The 26,732-nt window shown below is 43.2% G+C and overlaps 1 protein-coding gene across 8 annotated transcripts in view; it reads right to left on the bottom strand.

The window, feature by feature from the left end:
* Nucleotides 1-2,558: 2,558 nt before the first annotated feature.
* CDC27 (cell division cycle 27) overlaps nucleotides 2,559-26,732 on the bottom strand; it is a 54,864-nt gene continuing 30,690 nt past the window's right edge. For 4 of the 8 annotated variants that reach the window (XM_050935149.1, XM_050935148.1, XM_050935152.1 and 1 more), the window contains exons 13-19: nucleotides 19,949-20,101; nucleotides 18,178-18,386; nucleotides 13,748-13,865; nucleotides 12,390-12,518; nucleotides 10,657-10,731; nucleotides 8,704-8,884; nucleotides 2,559-5,982 (exon numbers count right to left, since the gene is read on the bottom strand). In XM_050935149.1, coding sequence (XP_050791106.1) covers nucleotides 5,900-5,982; nucleotides 8,704-8,884; nucleotides 10,657-10,731; nucleotides 12,390-12,518; nucleotides 13,748-13,865; nucleotides 18,178-18,386; nucleotides 19,949-20,101 — 948 coding nt within the window. In that variant the 3' untranslated portion in view covers nucleotides 2,559-5,899. Of the gene's footprint in view, nucleotides 5,983-8,703; nucleotides 8,906-10,656; nucleotides 10,732-12,389; nucleotides 12,519-13,747; nucleotides 13,866-18,177; nucleotides 18,387-19,948; nucleotides 20,102-26,732 lie in introns of those variants that run through there. The other 4 variants (XM_050935155.1, XM_050935154.1, XR_007771515.1 and 1 more) reach the window with 3 other exon arrangements.

Raw genomic sequence — 26,732 nt, 5'->3', positions numbered from 1 at the left:
CAACAGAAGTTGATCCAATAAAAGATATTACTTTACCCACCTTGTCACAAGGGAAGTGTTAGTTTTGTTTTACAGCTGACTTTTCTTATACAATTATGTCTAATTTTAAGCTCCATTTTAGTTCAGACATGTTAACAGAGCAGGAAATGGAGCCAACAGTCAAGGTAGCAGTAGTGATAGATAAAGCTCCGTTGTTTCAATATAAAATCCCCCAGGGAAGATGTCTCAACTGCCTTTCCAGTAAAGCTATGTTAAAATAAGTACCTTGATTCTTTTCTACTGAATTTGTGTTTGACGCACGACAATCCACAGCCACATTTGAGTGGTGGCTGATGTGAAGAGAAAATCCACAGAGTAGCAGGGAAGGTTGAGATGGTGCGTTTCATAAAGGATTTTTGTTTTTTAAAATAGAAGGTCATTGGCAACACATTAGGTTCCCAAGTTTGTTATGTTTTTGTTGAAAAGGGTATTTTAATATAAAATAGTATTTTTAAAGTTTTGTAGGTACCAGTGAAAATTACTGAAAGATTATTCCAGGCAGCAAACACCAAAATATTTGAGAAAAAGGAAGTGAAGTTAACCACTCTAGTTTTATTGTTCAGGATGAGATACAAGTAAGATAGCTTACACAAATGGTTAAAAACCCAATTCAAATTAATCTTTTACTAGACAGTCATAAGCAACAGAAGTAAGGAAATATTACGTGTTTTCAGTTTTCCTTTAAGTTCTGAAATCTGACAAAGTTGCAAATTAAACAAACTAAAGGGAATTAGAAGGGAAAAAAATCTCACACTAAAATTTAAAAACATTAATAAAAAAATTGGTGCACCTGTGGAACTCTCTGTCACAAGAGATAGTCTAAGAGCTCAGTGGGACATGGATAAAGAGAACATCCTATTACATTAGATAGGACATAAAAAATTAGGCAAATATCTCAACCATTATCTACCTGGGGTTAAAAACAAAACTTCTCAGATAGGAACATAAGTGTTCATTACAGTATATATTTGCACCTTCCTTTGAAGCATTTGTTACTGGTTACTTTTGATGTACAGATAGTTGTTAGATCCAGTATGCAATTAAGTTATTACAAGTGAATATGGAATGCAAAAATCTTGCTTTTTTTGCTACAAAAGTTCAATATTGGTGTTTATTTAATTTCAGCGAGGACTTTTCCCAGTGCTGCTCAAAATATAGTCTGCTTCAGATCCAAATACTCCTCTGGCAACAAAATCCTTGCTTGTATTATAAGGCTGGTAACTACAATGCAGTATTTAAACATATTTTGTCTGCGAACACTAAACAATACTTTTGCAGGTTTGAATAGTCTTGTGCCAAAGTCAATATGTAATAGTGTCCATGGGAGCAGAGTACAGAATTTGTTCCCTATCAACCACAGACTGGTCTAGTGTATCAGGTGGGAAAACAAAGGAGAGGGAGGCTTGGAGCCTTTACATTTTCGTCTGTATTTTGCATCAGGGCAGAGGTAAAAGAAAACCTCCTATACAATGTAAAGTTGCCACAAATTAAAGGAACACAGCCAATTTTAAAAAAAAAGAGGACTTGTCTGAAGATGTCACACATTGTTGTAACAAACCTCAGGTTACCAAAATGGAAAGATGAGAAATATTTCAGGATTGTCTTTGTACATTTGACAGCTCTTAGGGTAGTCACTTCCCCCTTCTCCACGTGGGTCTCTCACATGCTTTCAAAGTCTGGCATCAGTGAATGGGTGATTTTAGGGGGACTACTTGGTATTTTGGTCTGGGCTACCTTTTCTCCTATATAGATACATTATTTCTCCTCTTTCCTCACACCAAATGATTGCTATGTTAATATTGTGGCTGGAAAAGAAGCCATTGTCAAAGTTTCACCCCACTGTTGTGACCCTTTAACTAGTCACCAGAGAATATACCAGCACCGTAAGCAGCACACACTGGTGTGTCAAGAGCCAAAGGTTTCTCTTGATCTTGTCTCCTGTCATGAAGGCACCTAGTAGTGTCCATTACCCAATAGATCTGATTACTATAGATTGTTTAAATCTCAGTAAACACGTATATTCACTGTTGTTATGAAAGTTCCACTGCCAAATACTTGCAGATAGTTTCCATTAAAACAAACCAACCCCACCAACACACACACACACACACACAAATGCCACCTAACTCTTCAGACAGGTCAAGGACTGAATGGACAAGATGACCAACATCCCGCAGTTGATCCTTCTGGGTCAGAGCTGAGGAGTGTGCCTGCATTTGTGCAGAACTCACAATGCCGCTTGTACGGGTTTGTGCTTAAAGAGGCTGTCACAGAGTGCCAAATCCATCAAGAAGAAAAACTCAGTTTCCTTTATTTCAGCCTAGTAGGTCAACCAGCAGCAGACAAAAGCAGCCACAGTTAGGCCATAACCCCGAAAACACTTCCCAAGTGAGAAATCCCACTGAACTCAATAAGGAGAGTGTGCTTGTAGGACTGGGCCCTCAGGGAGCAACTCATCCGCTTCTCTGGGAGGGTGGGTGTGGGGAGGGATCCATACATCAAGCACCTGATTATAAAACTGCTTTTAAAAGTAGTTTATTTGGATTTCCACATCCTTTAATGAATTGCAAATATATTAACAGAAAAGACTTTTTTCTAAGACTGTACAATATATGAAATAAAAGTCAGGAAAAGCAAAAAAAAGGAAAAAAGACAAATTACATTGTTTCAATGCAAATAGTACACACCACACCCACACTTTGCATTTTTGCATGTTTTTGTATTAATAAATGACAGTCCCCTAATTCTTCAGTGAACACATTTGCTCTAGTTTGGGTGTCAGAGCGCGTTCACATTCTGCCTCCCTTGCCCCTCAAAGAGCAGATAAGTAGATTGATTAAAATAATGGTTTTCGTGCGGTTGGTTTTTAAGAAGGTAAAATAGCAGCATGGTTTAAACGTAACTTGCAATTCTTGAGAAAAATAAAATGTAGGTGATGACGTACATCTAACGCAGGGGACAATTTAATATTTTGAGCACTAATGTTCAGTTTAGAATTTGCATCTTTTAAAAATCTTATCTGAGATAAGAGCCCTTTGCTGGGTATTTAAAAATGAATTCCAATATAACAGTTTACAACATTTAAAGAACAAAACTGTTTAAAAAATTAAACAGCTATAAAGGAAATTCAAGATTTTTTTTTCCCATATGGGGGATTTGCTAGTTTCCATCTCTGGCCCCCAAATAAAACAGCATTTGTTTCAGGAAAATCTCCAAGTTAGCACATACGCTTTGAAAACAGACAAGGAATAAAACTAAATCAAATTTGGGGCCTAAGACCTGGTCAGCAAGGCCTAAGTCGGGGGTCGGCAACCTTTGGCACGTCGCTTGCCAGGGTAAGCACCTTGGTGGGCCAGGCCAGTTTGTTTACCTGTCGCGTGGGCAGGTTCGGCCGACTGTGGCTCCCATTGGCTGTGGTTCGCTGTCCCAGGCCAATGGGGGCAGCAGGAAGCAGTGCGGACGAGGGATGTGCTGGCTGCAGCTTCCCACCACCCCCATTGGCCTGGGACAGCGAACCGCGGCCAGTGGGAGCCGTGGTCTGCCAAACCTGCCGATGCAACAGATAAACTGGCCAGCCCGCCAGGGTGCTTACCCTGGTGAGCGCCATGCCAGAGGTTGCCGACTCCTCGCCTAACAGCTTAAAACCAGAATTTTCCAGCTCTCAAGTATATGGGGCATGGGGAGGGAGAGAGAGAGAGAGAGAGACTCCTGCTTTTTGTTTAGAGAATGTAAACTTCAACTACCAAAAGGTAGCCAAATATACTGTACAGCTAATATTCACACAGACTGTAGCTCCAGACTGTACGATGTGTTATTTCTTTGTAACTCACTCTTGTGGAAACCCTATAATGGAGGTGCAAATCTTGGAGTGCTACAGTTGCTTTAAGACTGGGAGGGAAAAGAAAGAAAAACATGCAGATATAGGTAACTTCATGACTACTACATGTGAACAGCAGGTGAGGATACTTTACTATAGTACAATTCCATTGGGGAATTTCAACCCTGGTGTTTTCCTTTGAAGGGATGGTTTATCATGCAAGAGCCTAACTGCAATACTTTTCTAGCACCAAAGAAATCTTGCATCTAGTGCACTCTTTACTCCGCTGAAACACTTGCATGATTTATAATGAGATCTAGTTCATTTTCAGAAATAAACAGATTTACAGTATTGACAAAAGCACAAAGCTTCATCCAATATCACCTCCCATGTTTTAGAGATTTTCACTATGACTGGAGTTCAGCCTATTTTCACTGCTTGTCTACCCACTTCAGAATAATGGAGAATATTTTTTGTGCAGGTGTTGTGAATTTTTTTCTCCTTACGGTAAAAAATGCTTCTCACAACCAAACAGTAGGTGTGATAGGACATGTTTGTACCTAATCTAGGACAAGGACACTAAAAAAAAATATATATATATTTAAAAAAAAATTAAATTTCTACTAATGGTAACTAAAGGTCTTCTAAAAACAATATACATTAAAAGGAAAGGAACAGAACAAATTTTAAGACTGATCACAACAAATATGTTGCTGTGAAATTTGAATCATTCCCAATTTATTGTGCATAATTTGCTTTTTAAAAAACTTATGATATCATACACTCTTTACGGTCACTGCATAAAGGGCACCAATCTTTGTTGCAGAGTGCTACAGAGAAAGATAATTTTGGATTCTTTAATATAGCCTCGCTTTCTTCTCACAGAAACAGCCTCCAGGGCACTCAATTCCTACAGATATAGAGTGAGAATTTTCTCCAAGAGTCTTAAAGAATGGATTAAAAAAATAAGATAATTGCACATTTTTGCATCCTGCTCAGACAATACTTTACAAAATAGTTTTAAAAGGATACTGTCTTAGACAAATATTTGATGCATCTTACTGTAAGGTTTTGATTGTGTTAAGGCTTACACTGTCTTCCTGGCTTCTTTATCTACTTAGAAACAAGTTGTCACTGTGGCTTATATTACTTTTATCCTTTCAACATTACAATTTTATCTATACGTCTCTCTTTATTTTGCTCTTACAATAAAAAAACTTTTTATTCTCTGAACATCAGAACCGAATCCAAGGGGCACCTGAAGAAGATGCAACACATTAATGACTTGTTTCACTGAAGTATTAAGTAGACAACAATTGACATTTTGGAAGTTAGATGAATAAATTAACTCTTGGCTAGAATATTAAAGCGTTCTGTAATAATTGCTATGGTGCAATGTGCTCCTCTGGCTAAGAACAAGTTTACACTAAGTAGGGACACCGGAGATGTTATAATATTTTGACACACTCTGAATCCCGAGCATGTGCACTGTATTTTGTTCACTGGAGACACTGTGGCTTTAAGGTTATTCACATTCCCTGGCATTTAAGTTACACTATAATATGCAAAAGTTTTTAACCTGTCCCATCCTAAACTTAACGCTGTCTTTGAAGAACCTGGAAATGGAAGTTCAGCACTCTGCTTACCAAGAAAGAATCAAACTGAGACACGTTTCTGGAGAAAGTACTAAGGAAGCAGTTTCTTCTTCTATTCCCACATCTATCGGCTCACTTAGAGCAAACCACAAGTCTTTCTTCCATGATAGCTCTCCAACAAAGGAGGAGTTGGAAAAAATATGTTTTTCCTCCTCAAAGAGTCATTTCATAAAGGTATAAGAGCCAACAAGTCAGTCTCAGTAGCAGCTAAACATTGCACTGCCATTAATTCGGTGTAGGTTGAAAATCTGATGAGTGGTGCACTCATGGTGTCAGTGGAGAATAATGACAATGCTGGCTCAGTGACGTGAAGACCCAGTACGTGAAGGAAGGAGAGAACACAACAGTACCAATCACACACCCAAGCTCAGATACTGGCTTTTGGAGGTTAAAATTCATCACTTTCAACTGCATGGAGTTGCGTGTCATCTGCATCCGTCATGCTGCTCTCTTGGGATTCATCTGTGCCAACTTTAAAACACAAACAAGGGATTAGGCTCTTCGGTAGAAGGCATGCACATTTTACATAAGCAAGTCCACCACATTAGAAAACAGTGGCAACAAGGCTCTATCATAGCTTATAAATATAGAGGGTTCTGCACTCCCCCATCCCCAGTAATCTTTTCCCCACACTGCCCCCATCCCTGGATTATCTCTTCTAATCCCATATGCCACGTAACCTCTCTCCTCTTTAAAACCCAGTTCTTTTCCACTCTCCCCAAGCCAGTCTAACAAGATCTAAATAAGGGTATGGCTACACTCAAAATTTCAAAGTGCTGCTGTGGGAGTGCTGCCGTGGCAGCGCTTTGAAGTGTGAGTGTAGTTGCAGCGCCAGCGCTGGGGGAGAGCTCTCCCAGCGCTGCACGTACTCCACATCCTCATGGGGATTAGCTTGCAGAACTGGGAGCCGCGCTTCCAGTGCTGCGGCACTGTTTACACTGGTGCTTTACAGCGCTGTATCTTGCAGCGCTCAGGGGGGTGTTTTTTTCACACCCCTGAGCGAGAAAGTTGCAGCGCTGTAAAGTGCCAGTGTAGCCATGGACTAAAAGAGCTGAGAAGGGAATCAACATGATGTGCATCTTGCAAAAACAAGCACCCTCATTATTTTAAAGCCTCCTTAACCACCTCCCATCAATGAGCTAGGAGAGAGACTGATAAGATCTGATCCCATTATAAAGTGAACGGGGAAGCCCAGATTGATATGCCTACCTGCCCTGCCCCATAGAGATTGATAGCTTGGATCAATCTTCTCATCTCAAAACTGTAATGTTTAAGGACTACTTAGTATTTACAATGGTAAAGTGTTCAGAGATAGTGAAATTAAAACAGGATGGAAGCAGGTTTTACTGCCATACTCTGAGCCCCCATGCTGCAAGTGACAGAGTGAAGTTTACAGCACAAGAACTGACGCTAGTAAAAGATTTAGAAATGTCAGCTTATACAGACGACTTTAAAAAAAAATGTAAAATCAGTTTATTTGCAAATACTGTACCTACTCTGCCCTCATTCAGTTTGTACACAGGCACAGTCCAGAGCATGGTAAGGAAATGCATCTAACCCCTCCTAGGCCCCCCCTCCCCCAATATTCATGGCGATCAGCAAAGCAAAATGAATGTTCATCTGGTAAGAAGCAGTTCTCAACAAGTTCTGTCTTTGTTAAAATTTGCAGTAAAGCAAGATAAATAGCTCGAGGAGATGGTCACTTTCTAAGCAGCTTGATTGTGCCTACCTGTATTACTTAAAGGTAAATTTTAGGTAGCACAGTTTAGACTATGGAAGTACCTTCACCTTTATCTGAATTTCCAAATGTTTTGATGCCAAGGGAAATAGCAGTCCTGCATAATACCCAGAAGTATGCTGGGCATTTCCCAGAAGTAAGACACGGTCCCTTTCTTAAAGCTTACTTTAAAAACTTTGCCTAGACCGGGACTTAAAGGTGTGTTAGAATACGTTAGCCAACATGTTTTAAAAAGCCTCTACAATAGGCTCACCACATGCTAAAGTGGTCACTTGGCAGTTTAGACCTTTGAGGTATCTTTTCAGTCTGTCTGCAGAGTCAGGAGGATTGCACTGGTTTACATTTGGAAGGCTTTAAGTAATGTCTGGTGAATTCAAACTTCTATTTTAAAAAAAAAAAAAATTAAAGAAGGATCCTAGTACAAAATTTCTGTGGTGCTTATTTCCAGAAGCTGCAGTCACCTCTGAAAAGTTTAAGTGCTCTGTCTCCATCTGCTGGGTGTAGATGAACGATATACTAGAACATTTAGATTAGTTTAGACAGAAGAACAAAACCAAAAACATTTACCATTTCAGAAAATAAAAAGCATTTTAAAAAACAAGATGCTATGGTTTTACTGGAAGGTGTCACTAAAATCAATGGGATACACACCAGCAATACATCTGAGAAAAAGTTTTCAATACAATTTTACAATGGACTATAAGAATTTTAAGTTCTATAGTAACATGTTTGCCTAATGAAGAAAACAAAATGGTTCTTTTGCAACAGTCTATCCATCCATTTTCTAGTTCATGTCAAGCTCATCAATATTTATGACCATCCATATTTCTGGATAAAAAATTAGATGAGAAAGATTTAGGCCATTCCCTCTGGTGTATTTTTTTAGTGCTTTAATTTTGCATAGTTTCAAACAACAGGGCTTCTACAACTTTCCTTGAGAGAGAATTCCAAGATTTAACACATTTCACTGTTAGGGGTATTTTCCCTTGACATCAAACCCAAGTTTTCCTTTGTTTAAGTTATCTCATTACACTTATGCTGCTCTGGGCTCTTGAACAAAGAATTCCATTATTTCCTTGCTTGTTACACCCTTCAGATACCTGAAGGATTAGATCCCCCTTTACTAGAAGGTTCAGGTTGCAGGGTGTATAATTGTCTTGTAAAAAGTATTAAGATATGACTTATATAAATACTGTTAAGAGTTTATTAGGTCCTGCAAAGATTAGTCCTTATACTAATATTAAATAACTAATCTCTTAAGAAATCTAACAATCTTTCATTAAGTGCTTATTATAAGTAGATCCAGCTAGATCAGCAGTAAGAGAATTGTTGGAGTCGCCATTTGCTGTGCAAATAGGTAAGCAGTTATAGTCTGGGCTTTTGCTTTACTGAGGAACATAAAATCTTTCTACTAGAAAACCAGTTAATTTGGATTTTGAGCTGGAAATACAAACCTGACTCATACGGATAACATTCGCTGATCTGCTCTTCTTGAGTTATCGGTTCCTCATCATCTGGAAGGTAACGTTTATCAATGGCCTCTTTGATCTGGTTGTTGGCTCCTTTAGGATCTAAATCCATTGCCCATGAGAAATTCATAAGGGCCAGGTGAGTTTGACCCAATTTTTTATAAACCTAAAAATAAAAACATTAACACTACATTTTCCATTAAGTTGCTACTTGATATCATTTTATCCAACACTGGCTTGTAGCCAATAGTTATTTTTAAGTGGTATTCGTAATTCCTACTGTTTGTGAAAGACTGCTGGATGAATGGGACATTAGCATGCATTGTAAGCAGTCGTCCAGGAAGGAACCGAATGTCTCAAAGAGCTCTGATACAGGGCCTGTCACATCTCTTGGTGACTGAACAGAATCCATTCCAGATTGGCAATGATCAAAAGACACCATCATTTAATGGCTATTTGGTGCTCTACATGAAATGAATATGTCTCAGTCCACTTCCTAGTTTTCACGCCAGATATAGTCTCAGGTGATCCTCTTAAGGCTGCAGAACAGGGCTGAGGCACATTGTGGGGGTGGCATTGCTACTGCCCATGCTGTATATTCTTTATCAAGAGAGGACTTCTATTACCAGAGCTATTAGCCAGTCATCTTTCACAAGCATCACTTTCTTTTAATTTAAAATAGGTTTGTCCTAGGAACACAAAAGCAGCAACCCCTTTATGCTATATTGCCATCATTATGCCTTTCAGAAGGAAGGTTTTACGCTTTAGTCTATTTGCAGTTAGAACAAAGGCATGGAGTGTACGATATAGCTCTGAACCACAGGAAATGGAAATCTCTGCAAGACAAAACTAACAGCAAGTGTAAAAGAAAGCAGCATCCATTTAGCTCAGTTCAACATTCTGAATATTAATACACTGTGAAACGTGAAGACACGAGTTTTCATTTAATTAGAAATAAATGTACTAAAAAGGAGATGGAAATTGACTTCTCTCAAACATCCAAGGCCCAGTTAGGGAACACTACAGCAGGTCCAAAATGAGCAACATGAATGAATAGAGTGGGAAGTTGCATGAGGTGGATTTTGTTAGCGGTGTTACTGTGCGGCTCAGTGGGTTAAGCATTAGATTTGAAAACCCCTAGACTCCCAATATCCAGAGGTTCAAATCTCAATAAAGGTGAATTCAACTCTTCATTCTTCCAAAATAACCTGGTTCCATGTAGTTGTTGTGTAGGGATCTTTAGATGAAACAAGAAGTCCTGCCTGCCCTGTGTAAGTGTTTTACACTCTATATTATTCTGCAGGCATTCCTTGTTCAGCATTTCTGATAATGGACTAGAATGTGATTACAACAGGTTTCTATAAATGCATGTCTAAGATGACGACATGAGTTGAGATAGGGCTCTATCCCCAGATGAGGTAGGATTCTATCCAGCACACTATTTCTGCAATTGTATTGACCAAAGTTTCTGTACTTTTAGAGTCACATTTTCAGGGGAAGGTGCAGCAGGTATGCACAGAAAATCATGCACCTGTTTTCATACAGGCATTTTTATATGAATCTGTTCCATAGTCCGTAGAATACACTGTCCTTCAAGGTTAAATGACAGTGGTGCAATTATGGTGGGGACAAAGGACGGTGGCATGGTAAAATCGGGCTTCAGGCTCCAACAACAGAAGTAATTTTTTCAGAAATAGAGCTCTGCTAGGACAAGCTCAAACAGCCCACTTTGATCAAGAACTAATCTCAAATGCGGTTGCCAGTTTATATGTGGTGAGGCATATATGTCTATGTGGGAATTTTCAGAATACTGTCCAAAATGGAAGTAGCTTCACGATAGTGAGAAAACTAGCACCTAGGCTTGTTTCTCTGCACCAAAGGAAATCACAGGTACTTATGATCACAGCTATATTTCATAGAACTATATTCAGTTTTTACCTTTCCTATTAAGAAGTAAACAAGAGACTCTTTGGGAACAATCTGTTTCAGTTCTTCAAGTTCTTGTAAAGCAGACTAAAAGAGGGGGGAAAAAAAGTTAAATGGTTTTCCCAGTAAGTGTGAGCCAGTATCTGCATCACTCCACTTTTATTACATCATAATAAACTGGTTAATTAAAAAACAGTTAGTTCATGAGTTTTTCTGGAATCCATCTTGTTAACCATATAGAAACCTCAGACTGCTACTTTCCTCTGTGAACAACCATTGCACAATCAAATGTAATATTTTAGCAAATGCAGGCTGAATAAGAGTAACGTTTTAAAATGTAAATAATGATTTTTTCTTCCAATCTGATATGGTTTTAAATCACTGGAGTGATTGTTTTGGGTATCTTTAGTTAGTTTCCTACTTGATAGAAGAATTTCAGATTTTCCATTTTTAAATTAAGAAGTTTCACACTTAAAATGTTCATCTGTGCTGAAAAAGATAATTCCAGGGCTTCACTGACATCCTTACCATAAGAACACAAATGCAAACACCAAATTAAAAGGCAATCAAGTGATTCATATCATAATCTTTTTAAAACAGTTGTACGATGGGCAAATGATAACTTGTAATGGTAAAGTGACAGCAAGGATAAAAGATAGTACATAAATAAAAATCAGGCAATTCAGAGAAGTGCAAAATCACTGACACCTGAACAGCAGGTCACTGATATGGTCTCTGCTGGAATGAGTGTGGAGAGTCTATGTTCTATTGAAGAATATGGGCTAACAGATGCTACTGTCAGACTGCTACCACACGAGAGTGCAGTTGGTGAGCTCAGACTAAATTTCCTGGCATTTTGGTTACATTAAAAAAATGTTAAGGGTCTGATCTTTTTAAATCCAGAGCCAAATTTCCCTCTTGTAAAATCTAAGGCTGAAGAAGGCTGGGCACTGTCAGTAATTGTATATGTACTTCCTTAGGAAAGAAGTGTATTTGGAACACTTCTGTATCTTTTCTGCATCAGACTACATTTGCTATTTTAGATATATACACATACAGAGAACATGAAAAGGTGGGATGATAATAGCTCATCTTAATTAATTAGCCTCTTAGAGTGGGGTAGGGCAACTCCCACTTTTCCATGTTCTCTCTATGTATATCTATCTCCTTACTATACGTTCCATTCTATGCATCTGATGAAGTGGGCTATAGCCCAAGAAAGCTTATGCTCAGATAAATGTGTTAGTCTCTAAGGTGCCACGACTCGAGTACTCCTGTTTTTTTAAAATTAGTCAGAGATCACCTTCAAAAAACCAACCTCTACCCCTAAATTGAAAGCAGAAGGATTTTAACACACCCGACAAAGATTATCCCTCAAGAAACACCTGTTATAAAGGACAGAACTCCTAATACAGTGCTGAAGTGGTTACCAAATACAGACTTGGTTAACTGGAGTCAAGTAGCTCTCATGATACCAGAAGGCTTCCTTTCAAATATAAAGAGCTATTCACATTAATGCCAGGATGACTACAACGGCTGCAGTATTACACTGGCAAAAGAGGCAGGTCTTTCCAACAGTCATAGCCAGTGTGATCAGACAGAGATATATTCTTGGAGCCAAGCATAGTTTCCATTATGAAGTAATAAGAATCAAGATTTGATTAACTTTTAATTCATCATCATTCAGACAGCTGCAGACCCTAAGGAATTTAGAGAGACTTCAGTTTCTAGCATCCATGTCTTACCTTATATTTTTCATTTGCAAATAATACAGAAGCTCTATGGAATTTGCATAGTGGGTTCTTCGGATCAATGTTAATGGCTTTGTTTAGAGTATCCAAAGCCTTTTCAGATTTTTTCAGTGCATGCTGGACCTACAACAGAACAGAGATGATGTTAATAGACTTTCTTTTTCAAAGAAATGAGGGGAAGGCAGGATCCGAGAAGACTACTAAAAAATACCTTTGACGAAGTGGAGTGCCTTTAAAATGCAATATTCAAACAGAGAGGCTCATTCTGGAGTCAGATAAGACTGCACAATTTACCTCTCTCTAGTAAGCTTCTTACTCCGAGCCCACAGACTCTAGCAGAATGGTAATTTAGCCATTACTACCAAACTAGTTCAATACCCCAGCCCTAGAACATAAAGGCAATGAAAACCCATTGACATAGCAGAATCAGGGGCAGGAAAAGCTTAACCAAGGGCTTTTATAAACTTTGTTACCATACTGCAAGTGAGAAAAGTGTCTGCAGATGAGCACATAACCAACCGCCATGATACTGGTCTGCCCCACATCACTCAAACAATCATTAACGTATTAAAAACGGCTTTCTATATTAGAACAGAGCATTTGCTCTAGTTGTATAAATCCTTCACAGGCAAACGGACAGACTTAAAACAATGGCTCAGTCTTTTCAGGCCTCTATACTAGTTTAAATCACAGTAAGATCTTGGCCATATCAACTGTGCTGACTGCTTTCTATTTAACTGTGCTAGTAATTGACACAAGTTGCTTAGAAATCCCTACTCTTAGAATTAAGGGTCATCACATACATAGATGTTCAGGAGATGAGGAGGAGCAAGGAGGCCCCGAGGCCCCAAACAGAACTTCATTAAAGGTAGAGTGGGGGAGCCCCAAGTGCCAGTTCCAGGGTTTGTACTAGCAGTTGAGGACCAATGAGCTAATTACCAGTTTTTTCTCTATGAATACTCAATTCCTTAAAACTTTCTCATATGAGGACTGATTTTCAGATCCCTACGCTACTTGTGTATGTGCCCACACTGTGAAAGAGCAAAAACTGCTCAAGTGTGAACACAAATGCCATCACCCACATGAGCACAACTGTCCAGTTTTGAGGGTGTAAATTTTAAAACACTTATGGAGGCAGAGATGATAGCACTGTTCCAGGACAAATACAGGTGTTCGTAGCTGCAAAAACCAGAAATGTGTGTGCGAATACAATTTTGCACAGAAGTGGAAGAAGAGCAGGGCCTTTGCTTCAAGTTCGGTCCATAATATGCTTTTTCTATTGTGAGCACACACAATAAAAAGCAGATTAAAACAGAACAAGGATAGAATTACCGTAAATGCAATCTACTTACTACTCCGATGTGACAGAGTAAGACTGAGCTCTGAGGATTGATATCGAGTGCTTTCTGGAAATGCATTTCTGCTAGGCTGAATTTCTCCTGTTTGTAATAAATCATTCCCAACCCATACCTGCAAGGACAAAACAAGTTTGTCAGATAAAGTTTGATTTATCACAAACCAACTTTTATTATTAAGTGTGTGCTGGCAGAAGAAAATGATCTTTGGCACATTAATTTGACAGATTAGATCAATGGAAAACAATGAAGTTCTTGTGATTCAGATATAGCCATATAAGCCTTTCCGCTAAAGCAGTTTGGGTAAACGTACATTGTAACCATAGCAGCACCCAACATATTGTTTCAAATTTTGGCATCTGAGTCATGTAATTCTACTGCAGAATTAAGATTATCTTCTGCTAAAACAGAATAGGCCAATTCACTGTTTGTGTAAGTGGGAGCAACTCCATGGATGTCAGACAGTTTATGCCAGCCATACCTTTAATGTCCCAGGCACTAGTGACTATGTTAGCTCAGACAGTAACCCCTCCAGTCACAAACTAGCTATAGTATCTACTAATTCACAATTGGGTTTTGGCACCAGTTCACCCTGCCCAGCTGGACGATGAATAACTGTAGCTGTTGCACTTTCAACTGATTAGACAAGGAAATCTGATCTGAAGTTAAACTGTGTACAGAGCTGCAGAGAGAGAAGCAATAACTATGTACTGGAAAGTGGAATCTTTTGGCCAGCAGTATCCACTGGCTTGCACATGAAGTGCCCTTGCACCCTTACACCCAAGGGCATCAGAGGGTGGGACTGGGCCAATCAGCTCTCTGTTCCTTCATCAATATAGAAATCAGGCAATAAGACTTTGTAGCAGAAGGCAAGGAAGGCGGGTCCTGGAACACATGTAGACCACACATCTCAAAGAACCACAGTTACTGTAAGGTAAATAGCCTCCCACCCACCCCCTTTGACTGCCTGCCTACATGAATTCCACTCTTGGTGACTCAAGAAGGAACCTGATGCTAGGAGGCCTAAGTAGGACCCTGGTGGGTCTGCCATGAGAGCCTGTAATTCACTTATCTGGCAAGCTGAAGCAACTGCCACTAAGGAGGCTCTTTTCCACAGCGTGTGAGAATACAGTGAGTGGGTGAGCAGATATGGCCGCTAGGTGTACTCTTAAAGCTAAGAGAATCCTGATCTCTTTAAGGAGAGGAGATCATTCAAAAATCCTGGTAACATCAGACTCTAAAGGGAAATGATGCTCCATCCAAATAATGAATCTTTTCCACTTGGCCTTGTGAGTCCTGTGGAGTCCCTTCTACTGTGAATCAAAATGCTCTGGACATCTTTAGAACAAGATTACTCCATGCTGGTTAGCTAGCCATCCTCCAGGACGTGAGGTACTGTGAAGCTGGTCTTGGAGGCAACGTTAATGGAGGCTATACAGAGAGAGCTTCATCATATCTTGGTACTGGTAACTGCCTGGGCTAAGCGGATGCCATTAGTATCATAGATGCAGCTTTTTGTCTGAACTCTCTCAACACCCTCAAAGTCAGAGGGATTGGTGAGCAAGCATACATCCGTCCAACAGAGCATGGAATAAGGAACACATCTGATTGTTGTATTATATGTTCCTGGCTGGGGGTGACAAGTGGCCTACTCCTGAGTCAACTATAAAAATATTTGAACCCTGACAAGAGAACTGGGTACCTCCTATCTACATTCTATGGTGTCGGAGGTATGCTGTCAGAACTCGCACAGCTGAGGTGACAAACAGATCTTCATTAACTGGTTATGTTAATGTCTCCTGTTACAAAGTACATAAGAAGTCTAATAATTTGTTAGATTTTTTGTGTATGATCTCTACCATAATCTCTAGTGTTTCAGCTAGCTGTTCTAAGGAGATCCTGAAAGGTCTTATCATATAGCTGTGTTGGCATAGCTAGAACTATAGCTGTATCAGGTGAGAGTGAAGAAATGGCAGCTGGAGTTAGGTTGGCAGAGCGACGCTGCTCCTCAAAGCCCTGCAGTTGCAGTGCTGGAGCAGGAGGGATCAGAGGATGCTGACAGGGTTGAACTCTTGTAGATGGTACAGGAAAACGTGATCTGACCCTGGAGCGGGTAGAGGAGCTGGGCTTTCTAATGTGTTGAGGACTTCAAAGAGCCTAGTAAGGCTAGAAGTGAGGACTCTGGGCAAAACTGTGTAAGTAGCCTGGGGAGTCCCCAAGAAGAATGTCCCTCCCTATTATCCCTGTGCCTACATTAACGTCCATGTGCCCTAGATGCCTTGTCAGCTGTATGGTAGACTGGAGAGTAATTAAGAGAATCCTCCCTCTTCTGCTCTGAGGCTGATGGGGAGAAGAAATACTTGTTCTCTAGGAGGTGGAGTAGACCAAGTAGGAGTCCTTGTAATTTCTTTAGGGACATCTCTTGCCAGTGCCATACATACACACAGTGCTGAGAGTTTAGTAGAGCTCAATACCAATGTAAGAATTCTAATGGCTAAAGAAAACAGAAGAGACTCTGGACATTTGGACACTGCCAAATCCCTTGGTACCATGAAGCTCAGTGCAGAGTGAGTTGGTAACCCGACATTAAATCAGATATCCTCAGTGCCAGGACTGTGCCTATGAGACTGGTACTGATAAAGCCAATAGCAATACCACTCTTGGTGCCAGGAGACCTGAAGGTGATACCATGGCAACAGTGTGGGCAACTGCGAGGGGCTGTTTAGTAGCAGGTACCAACATGCACACGGAGGTCTTTTGGGGTGCCAGAGAGACAAACACAGGCCTTGTGCTACCCCTTAACCTCATTCAGCACTGAGTACCTATGCCTTTTTCTTAGGAGATCCCTTGGATGGTGACCTATTCTAATGCTTTTTCAAAGAGTGGTGATGAGCCCTACCCCTCTCTGATGAAGGCCTGAGAGCAAGAACTGCTGCAGCATGTATTAAACTGGTAGAAGCCCACGGTCACTGGGGCACTTTTGGAAGAAGACTGCTCAGATTCCAACAGATCTTGTTTACCTGGAAAAAAGTTTCACACAAGCTTCTTTAGCTTTCATTCATTTTGAAAATGAACAAATTGAATATTTGCTCATGATGTGCTGCTCACTTAAGCAAAATAAACATTTTGAGTGGTCATCCTTAAAGGGGACAGCCATCTCACAAAGCGCCAGGCTTTCTGTTCTGCCATGAAAACTGAGTACTGGGCAATAGGGAAGGGGGGAAAACAAAAAGCTAAAAAGCATTACCTATAAAGGAACTTAGCAGATGCTTCACTATCAAAACTATACTAGAACTACTCTAAAAGTTAACTATACAAGTCTACAAGAGCAAAGGACACTGCTTGCAGTTCTGTCTCTGAGCCATGGGAAGTCAGAAGGAACTGAGAGGAGGATTGGGCTTCCTTCACCTTTTTGTGTCTTTGGAAACGAGAGGTGTCAGGGCATTTAGGAGATAGATTCAGGCACGGGCCAAAGGACACTTCTAGTCAAAAGATTCCCATCTCTGGTTCATGTACATCAGGAGTGGAATACATACAAATAAGCAACCAAAGAATTGCTAATTCCTTGACTGTTAATTTAGTTTCCCCAAGATCCTCTATGTTAGCCCAGATAGTATGCTTTTCCTACAAAAAGTTGCAGACGGGAATCACATGAAACTTTTGTGACAAAATTCTGCCTATATTGGGGGCTAGCTATGTTCAGACTTTCAGTGATTGAAAACAACACTGACAACTGGATGATGCAGGATACAAGACAGCTGGAGGGAGAGAGAGAGAAGGAAAATGATAAAAACAAAAAGCTCTTCACTAACAATGTATTCTGCTTTAAAATCAGATAATCCCGACAAAGGCAAGAATTAGGGGAAGGAGATAAAAAAAAACAAACAAAACAAAACAAACAACAAAACAGTAAAGTTGCTTCTCCTTCCATGGAACAAGAAATCAATGGGAATACAGTAAGCAGATTGGACGACCTCCTTCTGTAAGGGTAGTCTCACCAAAAACCTTTGTTTTTTCCTGTCCCCCATCTGCTACTAAGAGGATTTATATTCACCGCCTCGGCTGGCATAGAGCAGCACTGAAGAAACGGAGCAGTGCCAGTGAACAAAAATGTTTAACCAAATGGAAGTGGGACAATGCATTATATGTGATACTATGAGAACATAAGGCAGTGCAGTACGTGCATTTTTTTTTAAACAAAAGAGACTAATTACCATCCAGCAACAGTGATGGTGATATCCGTTGTCAGATCCCTCTTTGTAACAGACAGAGATACTCTTTCATGTGACAAGTGGCAGAAATAAAAAAGTATCCAAGTTGTTATAACAGAGTGCTTACACTTGCAAGATGTAAAGGCAGTCAACAATAAAATACCACTTCTTCCCTTGGTGCTTTCATTAAAAAAAAAAAAAATACAGACAACTTACCATGCATTATAATGTCTAGGATTGACTCGGATTGCATTTCTAAAACAGGCTAATGCTTTGTCTAGTTCTTCTGTTAACACAAATTCATGCCCCAGGAGAGTGTAGGCATACGCATAGTTTGGATCAACTTGAATGGCTCTCTGGAAGAACTTGATTGCAATGTCATGCTCCCGTTGCAAGCTGAAACAGTTTCCTGCAGCACACCACGCCTAGTAAACAGCAACATTGCAAAGTCACTATCAAATCCCCTTTCTACAACATAAGGGTGATAAATAATTGATTTAAACAGGTATTCTTCTATTGAGCTGTGTTTTTAGAGTATTGGCATGCCTCATCCCAGCAGTGAGACATGCCAGCCACTGCTAGGATGATACACATAATGGTTTACCTAGAGCATGATGCATACACGTATATAACAGCTTTCATCTATGGATTTAAAAGCACTTTTTAAAGAATATTAGTTAAGTCTCACTCCTTGGAGGGACAGAGGATTGGATGCATTTTATACATAGTGAAAACTGAGATACAGAGGTCAAGAGCCCAAGGAGACACGGCAAGTCAGCAGCAGTTAAATACTAGAGGTATTACACAATATGGAGCTTGTAAGCAGTCAGCTATTCAGCTCTAGCACTAGCAATAACAGCGGGCTGGAGACAGCTACAGTCAAGATTAATCACTCCTTCACTCTCTCCAGCAGAGTAACGGGGAACCCACCCTGAACAGCAAATTCCAGTAGAAACCCCCACTCCATCCCATACAGCAGCCTGCATCACAACTTGAGGGATCAGAGCTTAAGAGTCCCCAGCCGCAACATTATCACCTCATATTATTGGAGGCTCTATTTCTCTTTGATCTCCAGACTCGTCTAGCTGCAGTTAATGGACATTTTACTTGACATTTACTATTCTCCATGTGAAGAATTGCTTGCTGGCAACGAACAGGTTTTCTATTCTTGTTTTCCTCCTTTCTTCTCCCCAGGCCTATGTGCACCTCTCCTGTCCTGCTATCCTCCATAACTTTCCACCCTTCTCCTCAGTCTTCTAACACACTAAAAGCACACGTTAAAAGGTTCTTACCTTTTCTGAACTCTAATAAATGTAAAGAACAAAAAATTATAAATTCAAATAAAAGAACATTAATAATACATAAAGTGTGCATGTTTATAGGTTACAGTTCTCATTAAAATGGACAGGACATTTTGCACATAACAGCCTTACACTACTATGTGTCCATATAGTCACAACTGCCACCTCTATTGACAGCCTATTGTTTGATTCATCGACAAATTTAAGACCATAATGCGTTACATGTTTAGATGATATCTAGCAAATTTTAGGTGGTCAGTTAATTAAAATTTTACTACAGGGAAAAGGGTCTTACAGAAAGACATTAAAATAATAGTGGAGCAAGCAACAAAACCCCTGCACACCTCTTTTCTACCTAATAGAGAGCACTCCCTCCCATGCGTCGGGGTGAATAAATGACGGGGAAATCTTTCTGGATGAAAGGGGCTAAGCAAATGAAAGTTGCAACTGATGGATTAATGGACTTCAGCCTGTTCCATGCAGGCTGACATGTCTTTTTTATAATGGTTACAGACATCCTCAATCCACCAGGTAATCCAGTAGCCTTTATACGAGACAGTTCTATTACACAAATATACTCGAATTAGACTAGAGTTTACTGAGTTTGTTCTGACTCATTAATTATCTTTAATCTTGATAAGAAAATAACTGTACGCAGCAACATACACCACTACAATATATTATACCTCTGGTGAATTTTTATCCATGTCTGTTAAATCTTTTGATAGGACTGAAAGTGCAACATCCTTCTGAAGATGCCATAGCGTTGTAGAGTAAATCTCCATGCCTTCAACTCTGTAGTTTTCAATCCTTCTTACTTCAGAGAATATCCTCTCCGCCTAAAAACAAAACTATTTGAATGAAATCCTCAAGAAGAGCACTAAGGGCAATATTAGGAAGTTTCAGAGATATTATAAAACAATGGAGATGCTTAGTTTATCACCACCTATAAACACAAAAACCAACATGGAGAGCTTCAAATCTTGTGTCATTTCTAGCTTCTTATCCAAATGAAAGGAGAAACACAGTATGTTTACTTAAGATATGCAGTCTGACTCAGTTTACGATATCTTCATGCACCAGGATGGAAAGAGTAAGATAAAGGAGTAACATTGGTATAATGAGATATATAAATCCATGGTACACCCACATCTTGAATACTATGTGCTGATGTGGTCGCCCCATCTCAAAAAAAGATATATTGGAATTGGAAAAGGTTCAGAAAAGGGCAACAAAAATGACTAGGGGGTATAGAACGGCTTCCGTATGAGGAGAGATTAATCAAGACTGGGACTTTTCAGCTCAGAAAAGAGGTGACTAAGGGGGCATATGATAGAGGTCTATAAAATCGTGATGGTATAGAGAAAGTAAATAAGGAAGTGTTATTTACTCCTTCTCATAATACAAGAACAAGGGGCCACCAAACGAAATTAATAGGTAACAGGTTTAAAACAAACACACGAACATATTTTTTCATGCAACCCAGTCAACCTGTGGAACTCCTTGCCAGAGGGTGTTGTGAAGGCCAATATTATAACAGGGTTCAAAAGGGAGCTAGAGAGATTCATGGAGGATAGGTCCATCAATGGCTATTAGCCAGGATGGGCAGGGATGGTGTCCCTAGCCTCTATTTGCCAGAAGCTGGGAACGGGTGACAGGGGATAGATCACTCGATATCCTGTCTGTTCATTCCCTTTGGGGCACCTGCCATTGGCCACTGTCAGAGAACAGGATTCTGGGCTTGATGGACCTTTGGTTTGACCTAGTGTGGCTGTTCTTATGAGATCAATACATTATGAATTTCTATTATCGAAGATTTACATTGCATAGGTGGATGGTCTTAACCACATTACCTAGCCATCCAAATACAGTACACTTCAAGGACCGCATTTATACTAGATACTGGAGCATCTTAATGGCTGGGCCTTGCCAGACTTAACCACTTTGCTGTTGCAGGTGTTTGTTTACTAAGTAAATGAAAGAGCAAAGCCTGGGAAATGTTCCCTACAATGCACAAGGGTGTGTCTGTGCCAGTAGTAGTGAGGCTGATTCACTAGGAAGTAAAGTACCATATGGGGCTACTTTTTTCTATAAAGTGTTCAAAGGAAATACAGCCTTTGTCTACTCAAAAATTCACTCTTGATTTTATGTTACTACGCCAACTCAAGTTCCTTTCACAGATTCCAGATAATAGTACTCAAATCAGCAACAAGGAAAAGCTTTAAGAAACTGCTGGGGTCCATAGCAGGGTCTTTCGTGAAATATTAACAGTGTCTGTACGTTCCAAGTGTGTGGACATCATCAGGATGCAAGCAAGGTCCAGGAGCAACTGTTTTTCTTTAAAAACGACATAAAACATAGTGCAGAGTTTACAAAACAAAAACTTACTTCAGAAATCTACTACATTCACCTCTTATAGATCCATTAACAGGTAAGGATTAGGATATCGGAAATGAAAAGGGATATTGGACTTTTGAAAAAAGAACTCAATTAACTGAAAAGACGGTTACTCACCTTTGTAACTGTTGTTCTTCGAGATGTGTTGCTCATATCCATTCCAGTTAGGTGTGCGCGCTGCGCGTGCACGTTTGTCGGAAGACTTTTTACCCTAGCAACTCCAGTGGGCCGGCAGGTCGCCCCCTAGAGTGGTGCCGCCATGGCGCTCGATATATACCCCTGCCGGCCCACCCGCTCCTCAGTTCCTTCTTGCCGGCTACTCCGACAGCGGGGAAGGAGGGCGGGTGTGGAATGGATATGAGCAACACATCTCGAAGAACAACAGTTACAAAGGTGAGTAACCATCTTTTCCTCTTCGAGTGATTGCTCATCTCCATTCCAAGGCCATCACCACCTATAAACACAAAAACCAACATAGGTGAATCCCAAGCCTTACCTAGGCGGTGGGGTCGGAATGAGAAGACACGGCATGAAGCACTGCAGAGCCAAAGGCCGCGTCATCTCTGGACTGCTGGACCAGGGCGTAATGGGAAGCGAAGGTGTGGATGGAGGACCAGGTCGCCGCCCTACAGATCTCCTGGATGGGCACACGGGCAAGGAAAGCCATCGATGATGCTTGTGCCCTGGTGGAGTGTGCAGTTACATGGCCCGTAGGGGCGTGAGCCAAGTCATAACAGGTCCTGATACAGGACGTTACCCACGAGGATATCCTCTGTGAGGAAATGGGAAGCCCTTTGATTCGGTCCGCTACTGCCACGAAGAGCTGGGGGGATTTGCGGAACGGTTTGGTCCTCTCCACATAAAACGCGAGTGCCCGACGGACATCAAGCGAATGGAGTTGTTGCTCCCTGCGGGACAAATGGGGCTTTGGGAAAAAGACGCGGAGAAAGATCTCCTGGTTGACATGAAAGGCTGAGACCACTTTGGGGAGAAAGGCAGAGTGTGGTCTCAGCTGCATCTTGTCTTTATGGAAGACCGTATATGGGGGATCTACCGTGAGGGCCCGGAGTTCTGATACCTGTCTGGCTGAGGTGATGGCCACCAGGAAAGCAGTCTTCCAGGAGAGATAGAGCAGGAAGCAAGTCACTAACGGCTCAAATGGAGGGCCCATGAGCCGAGTCAGAACCAGGTTGAGATCCCAGGTAGGGGCAGGGGGTCGAACCTGGGGGTAGAGACGTTCTAGACCTTTCAGGAATCTAGTCACCGTAGGGTGAGAGAAAACCGAATGGCCGTCTCCTCCCGGATGAAAGGTGCAGATAGCCACCAGGTGAACTCGAAGGGACGATATCACCAGGCCCTGCTGCTTGAGGGACCAGATGTAAAATCGAGAATACTGGCGACAGAAACCTCCATAGGGAGGGAACCCCTCTCCGTGCACCAACAGGAGAAATGCTTCCACTTGGCCGAGTACGTCGCTCTAGTGGAAGGTTCCCTGCTGCCCAGTAGTACCTGACGTACAAGGGTAGAGCACCGAAGTTCCGACCTGGTCAGCCACTCAGGAGCCACGCCGTGAGGTGTAGATACTGGAGGTCCGGGTGACGGAGCCTGCCGTGGTCCTGGGTGATCAGGTCCAGGTAAAGGGGCAGGGGGGCAGGGACAGGTCCAGCAACATCGGATACCAATGCTGTCTGGGCCACGCTATCATAATCAAGCGGGCCCTGTCCCTGCGCACCTTCAGAAGGACCTTGTGGACAAGCGGGAACGGAAGGAACGCATAGAGCAGGTGAGTCGTCCACGGGATAAGGAAGGCATCCGCTACCGACCCTGGTTCCCGCCCTTGAAAAGAGTGGAACATCTGGCATTTCCTGTTCCCTCTGGACGTGAAGAGGTCCAGCCGGGGATAACCCCACCTCTGGAAGAGTGAGAGGGCGGCGTCCGGGCGAAGGGACCATTCGTGCGAAAGGAAGGATCTGCTCAGACGGTCTGCCAGCGTGTTCCGTACTCCGGGGAGAAAGGAAGCCATGAGGTGAATAGAGTGGGCTATACAAAAGTCCCAGAGCCGCATCGCCTCCTGACATAGGGGAGAGGATCTCGTGCCGCCCTGCTTGTTGATATAGTACATGGTCGTCGTGTTGTCGGTGAATACCGAGACATAGCGACCTTGAAGCTGATGGGAGAACGCTTGGCAAGCAAGATGGACCGCTCTCAACTCCCGTATGTTGATGTGGAGGGCCACTTCCTGAGGGGACCACTGGCCCTCCGTCTTCAGGGTTCTGAGGTGGGCCCCCTAGCCCAGGTCGGAAGCATCCGTTGTTAGGGATACCGAGGGTTGGGGCGGATTAAACGGGAGCCCCGCACACACTACGGACTGGTCTAGCCACCACCGGAGGGAATCCAATACCTCCTGGGGGATGTTGATAACCGCGTCCAGCCGATGCCTGGCTGGACAGTATTGTGCGATAAGCCAAGACTGGAGGGGCCTCATGCGAAGCCGCACATAACCCGTAACAAAGGTGCAGGCCGCCATGTGGCCTAAGAGGGTTAGGCACGTCCTTATAGAGGTCAAAGGTGCCGTCTGTAGGCGCCGAATGATGGCCGACAGCGACTGGAACCTGGGCAGCGGCAGAACGGCCCTGGGCAAGGTGGAGTCCAGAATGGCCCCGTTGAACTCTATCCTCTGCATGGGGAGCAGAGTGGACTTGTCCACGTTGATAATGAGGCCCAACACTCCAAAGAGTCTGCTGATCTCGCGGACGTGGTTGCGAACCTGCGACTCTGATGTGCCTCGAATCAGCCAGTTGTCGAGATAGGGGAATACGTGTATGCGACTGCGCCGAAGATATGCGACGACGACCGCCATGCATTTCGTGAATACCCTCGGGGCCGTGGAGAGGCCAAATGGGAGGACTGCAAATTGATAATGGTGGCGGTCGACCACGAACCGAAGGAAGCGTCTGTGCTGCAGAAAAATGGCTATATGAAAATAAGCGTCCTGCATGTCGAGGGTGACGTACCAGTCTCCAGGATCCAGAGATGGGATAATGGTCCCCAGGGATACCATGCGGAATCTCAACTTCACCATATGTTTGTTGAGTTCCCGCAAGTCGAGGATAGGTCTGAGGCCTCCCTTGGCCTTGGGGATCAGAAAATAGAGGGAATAAAACCCCTTGCCCTTCTCGTTCTCCGGAACCGCCTCTATGGCTCCTTTGTCGAGGAGCGTCTGCACCTCCTGAAGAAGGAATTGCTCGTGAGGGGGTCCCTGAAGAGGGACGAGGGTGGGGGGCGGGAGGGAGGGTATGAAATAAATTGCAGACGGTATCCCGTTTGCGCAGTGCGTAAGACCCAACGGTCGGAAGTTATTTGGGTCCACACCGGGAGGAAGAACGAAAGACAGTTGGAAAATGGGGGGGGGACGGATCCGTGGGGGAAACTGGTACAGCGTCCTCGGGCGCACCTTCAAAACTAAGGTTTTGGGCCAGGTGGGGCTTTAGAGGAGCCCCGATTCTGCCCCCCTTGGTTGCCCGATTGTCTGCGCTGGCCATTCCTGCTTCGGTGTCTACTAAAGTCCTGCCGTTGGTGGTACTGGGGATAGGGCTGGCGCTGTTGTTGCTGTTGCGGCTGGAAGGGTCTACGCTGCGTCCCGGGCGTGTGCATCCCTAGGGAGCGCATGATGACCCTATTGTCTTTCAGGCTTTTCAGCCTGGGGTCCGTCTTCTCTGAAAACAGGCCCTGACCTTCGAACGGGTGGTCCTGGATGGTGTGTTGGAGCTCCGGAGGAAGGCCAGAAACCTGTAGCCAGGAGATGCGGCGCATTGTAACCCCTGAAGCCAGAGTTCTGGCGGCCGAGTCTGCCATGTCCAAGGATGCCTGCAATGAAATTCTTGTGACCTTCTTGCCTTCATCAAGAATTGCCACGAATTCTTGACGCGCATCCTGAGGCAACAACTCCTTGAACTTATCCGCTGCCACCCAGGAGTTATAGGCATAGCGGCTAAGGAGGGCCTGTTGGTTAGAGACCCTGAGTTGGAGGGCGCCTGCTGAGTAGACCTTCCGGCCTAGCAGGTCCATACGCCTCGCCTCCTTGGACTTCAGTGCTGGGGCCTGCTGCCCGTGGCGCTCCCCTCTCGTTCACAGACTGCACGACGAGGGAGCACGGGGTTGGGTGTACATGCAGGTACTCATATCCTTTGGAGGGTGCCATATACTTGCGCTCCACCCCGCGTGCAGCAGGAGGGATGGAGGCTGGTGATTGCCAGATGGTATTAGCATTGGCTTGGATAGTCCTGATAAAGGGTGACTCTGGTGGGAGCATCCGCTGAGAGAATGCTCACCACAGGCTCTCCAATTTCCGAAACCTCCTCAGCCTGCAAGTTTAAGTTTTGCGCTACATGCCTGAGGAGATCCTGGTGCGCCCTGAGGTCGAGTGGGGGAGGACTGGAGGATGACGTTCCCGCCACTGCCTCATCGGGGGAGGACGATGAGGAGACCCCCGGTAGGAGTGGGTCCACGGGGGGCTCCGTCTGTACCAGCGCCTCTGATTCCGAAGGGAGCTCAGGGTCCTGCTGGTTGGATCGGTCTTCCCCCGCTGGAGACGGGGGAGGGCGAGACAACGAGGCCTCCGGAGCCCTGCGCTCAGACGTCACAGGCTGAGGTGGAATGTGTTGAGGGCCCTGGGCTTGATGATACGCCCAGGGTGTCCAGAAACTCCACTGCTGCGGTCCCTGATCCTGCGGAGGAGGGTCATGGAAGAGGGCCACAGGTCTGTCTGCGTCTAGGGCGTACATGCTGTCTGTCTGCGATGAGACAGACGGCTGCCGGGAGGGCCATGGTGGGGCCGAACGTGGCTGGTAGGGCTCCCTCAGTCTCGACGCCGACAATCTTCTCGGTGCCGGGGACCGGTACCAGGAATCGTACCGGTGCCGGGATTGAGACCAGGACCTGCCTCCGGCGTGGTGCCGGGAGGTCGACCGGGACCGGGACCTGCCTCCGGCATGGTGCCGGGAGGTCGACCGGGGTGCTGATCACCGACAGGAACGGCTCCTGGAGTCTCGGTGCCGGTAGTGGCGACTCGAT

This window comes from Gopherus flavomarginatus, chromosome 25 (assembly GCF_025201925.1).
Source record: "Gopherus flavomarginatus isolate rGopFla2 chromosome 25, rGopFla2.mat.asm, whole genome shotgun sequence".
Classification (NCBI taxonomy): Eukaryota; Metazoa; Chordata; order Testudines; family Testudinidae; genus Gopherus; species Gopherus flavomarginatus.
Note: the sequence above shows the minus strand (reverse complement) of the source record. Positions and strands in the feature narration are given on the sequence as shown.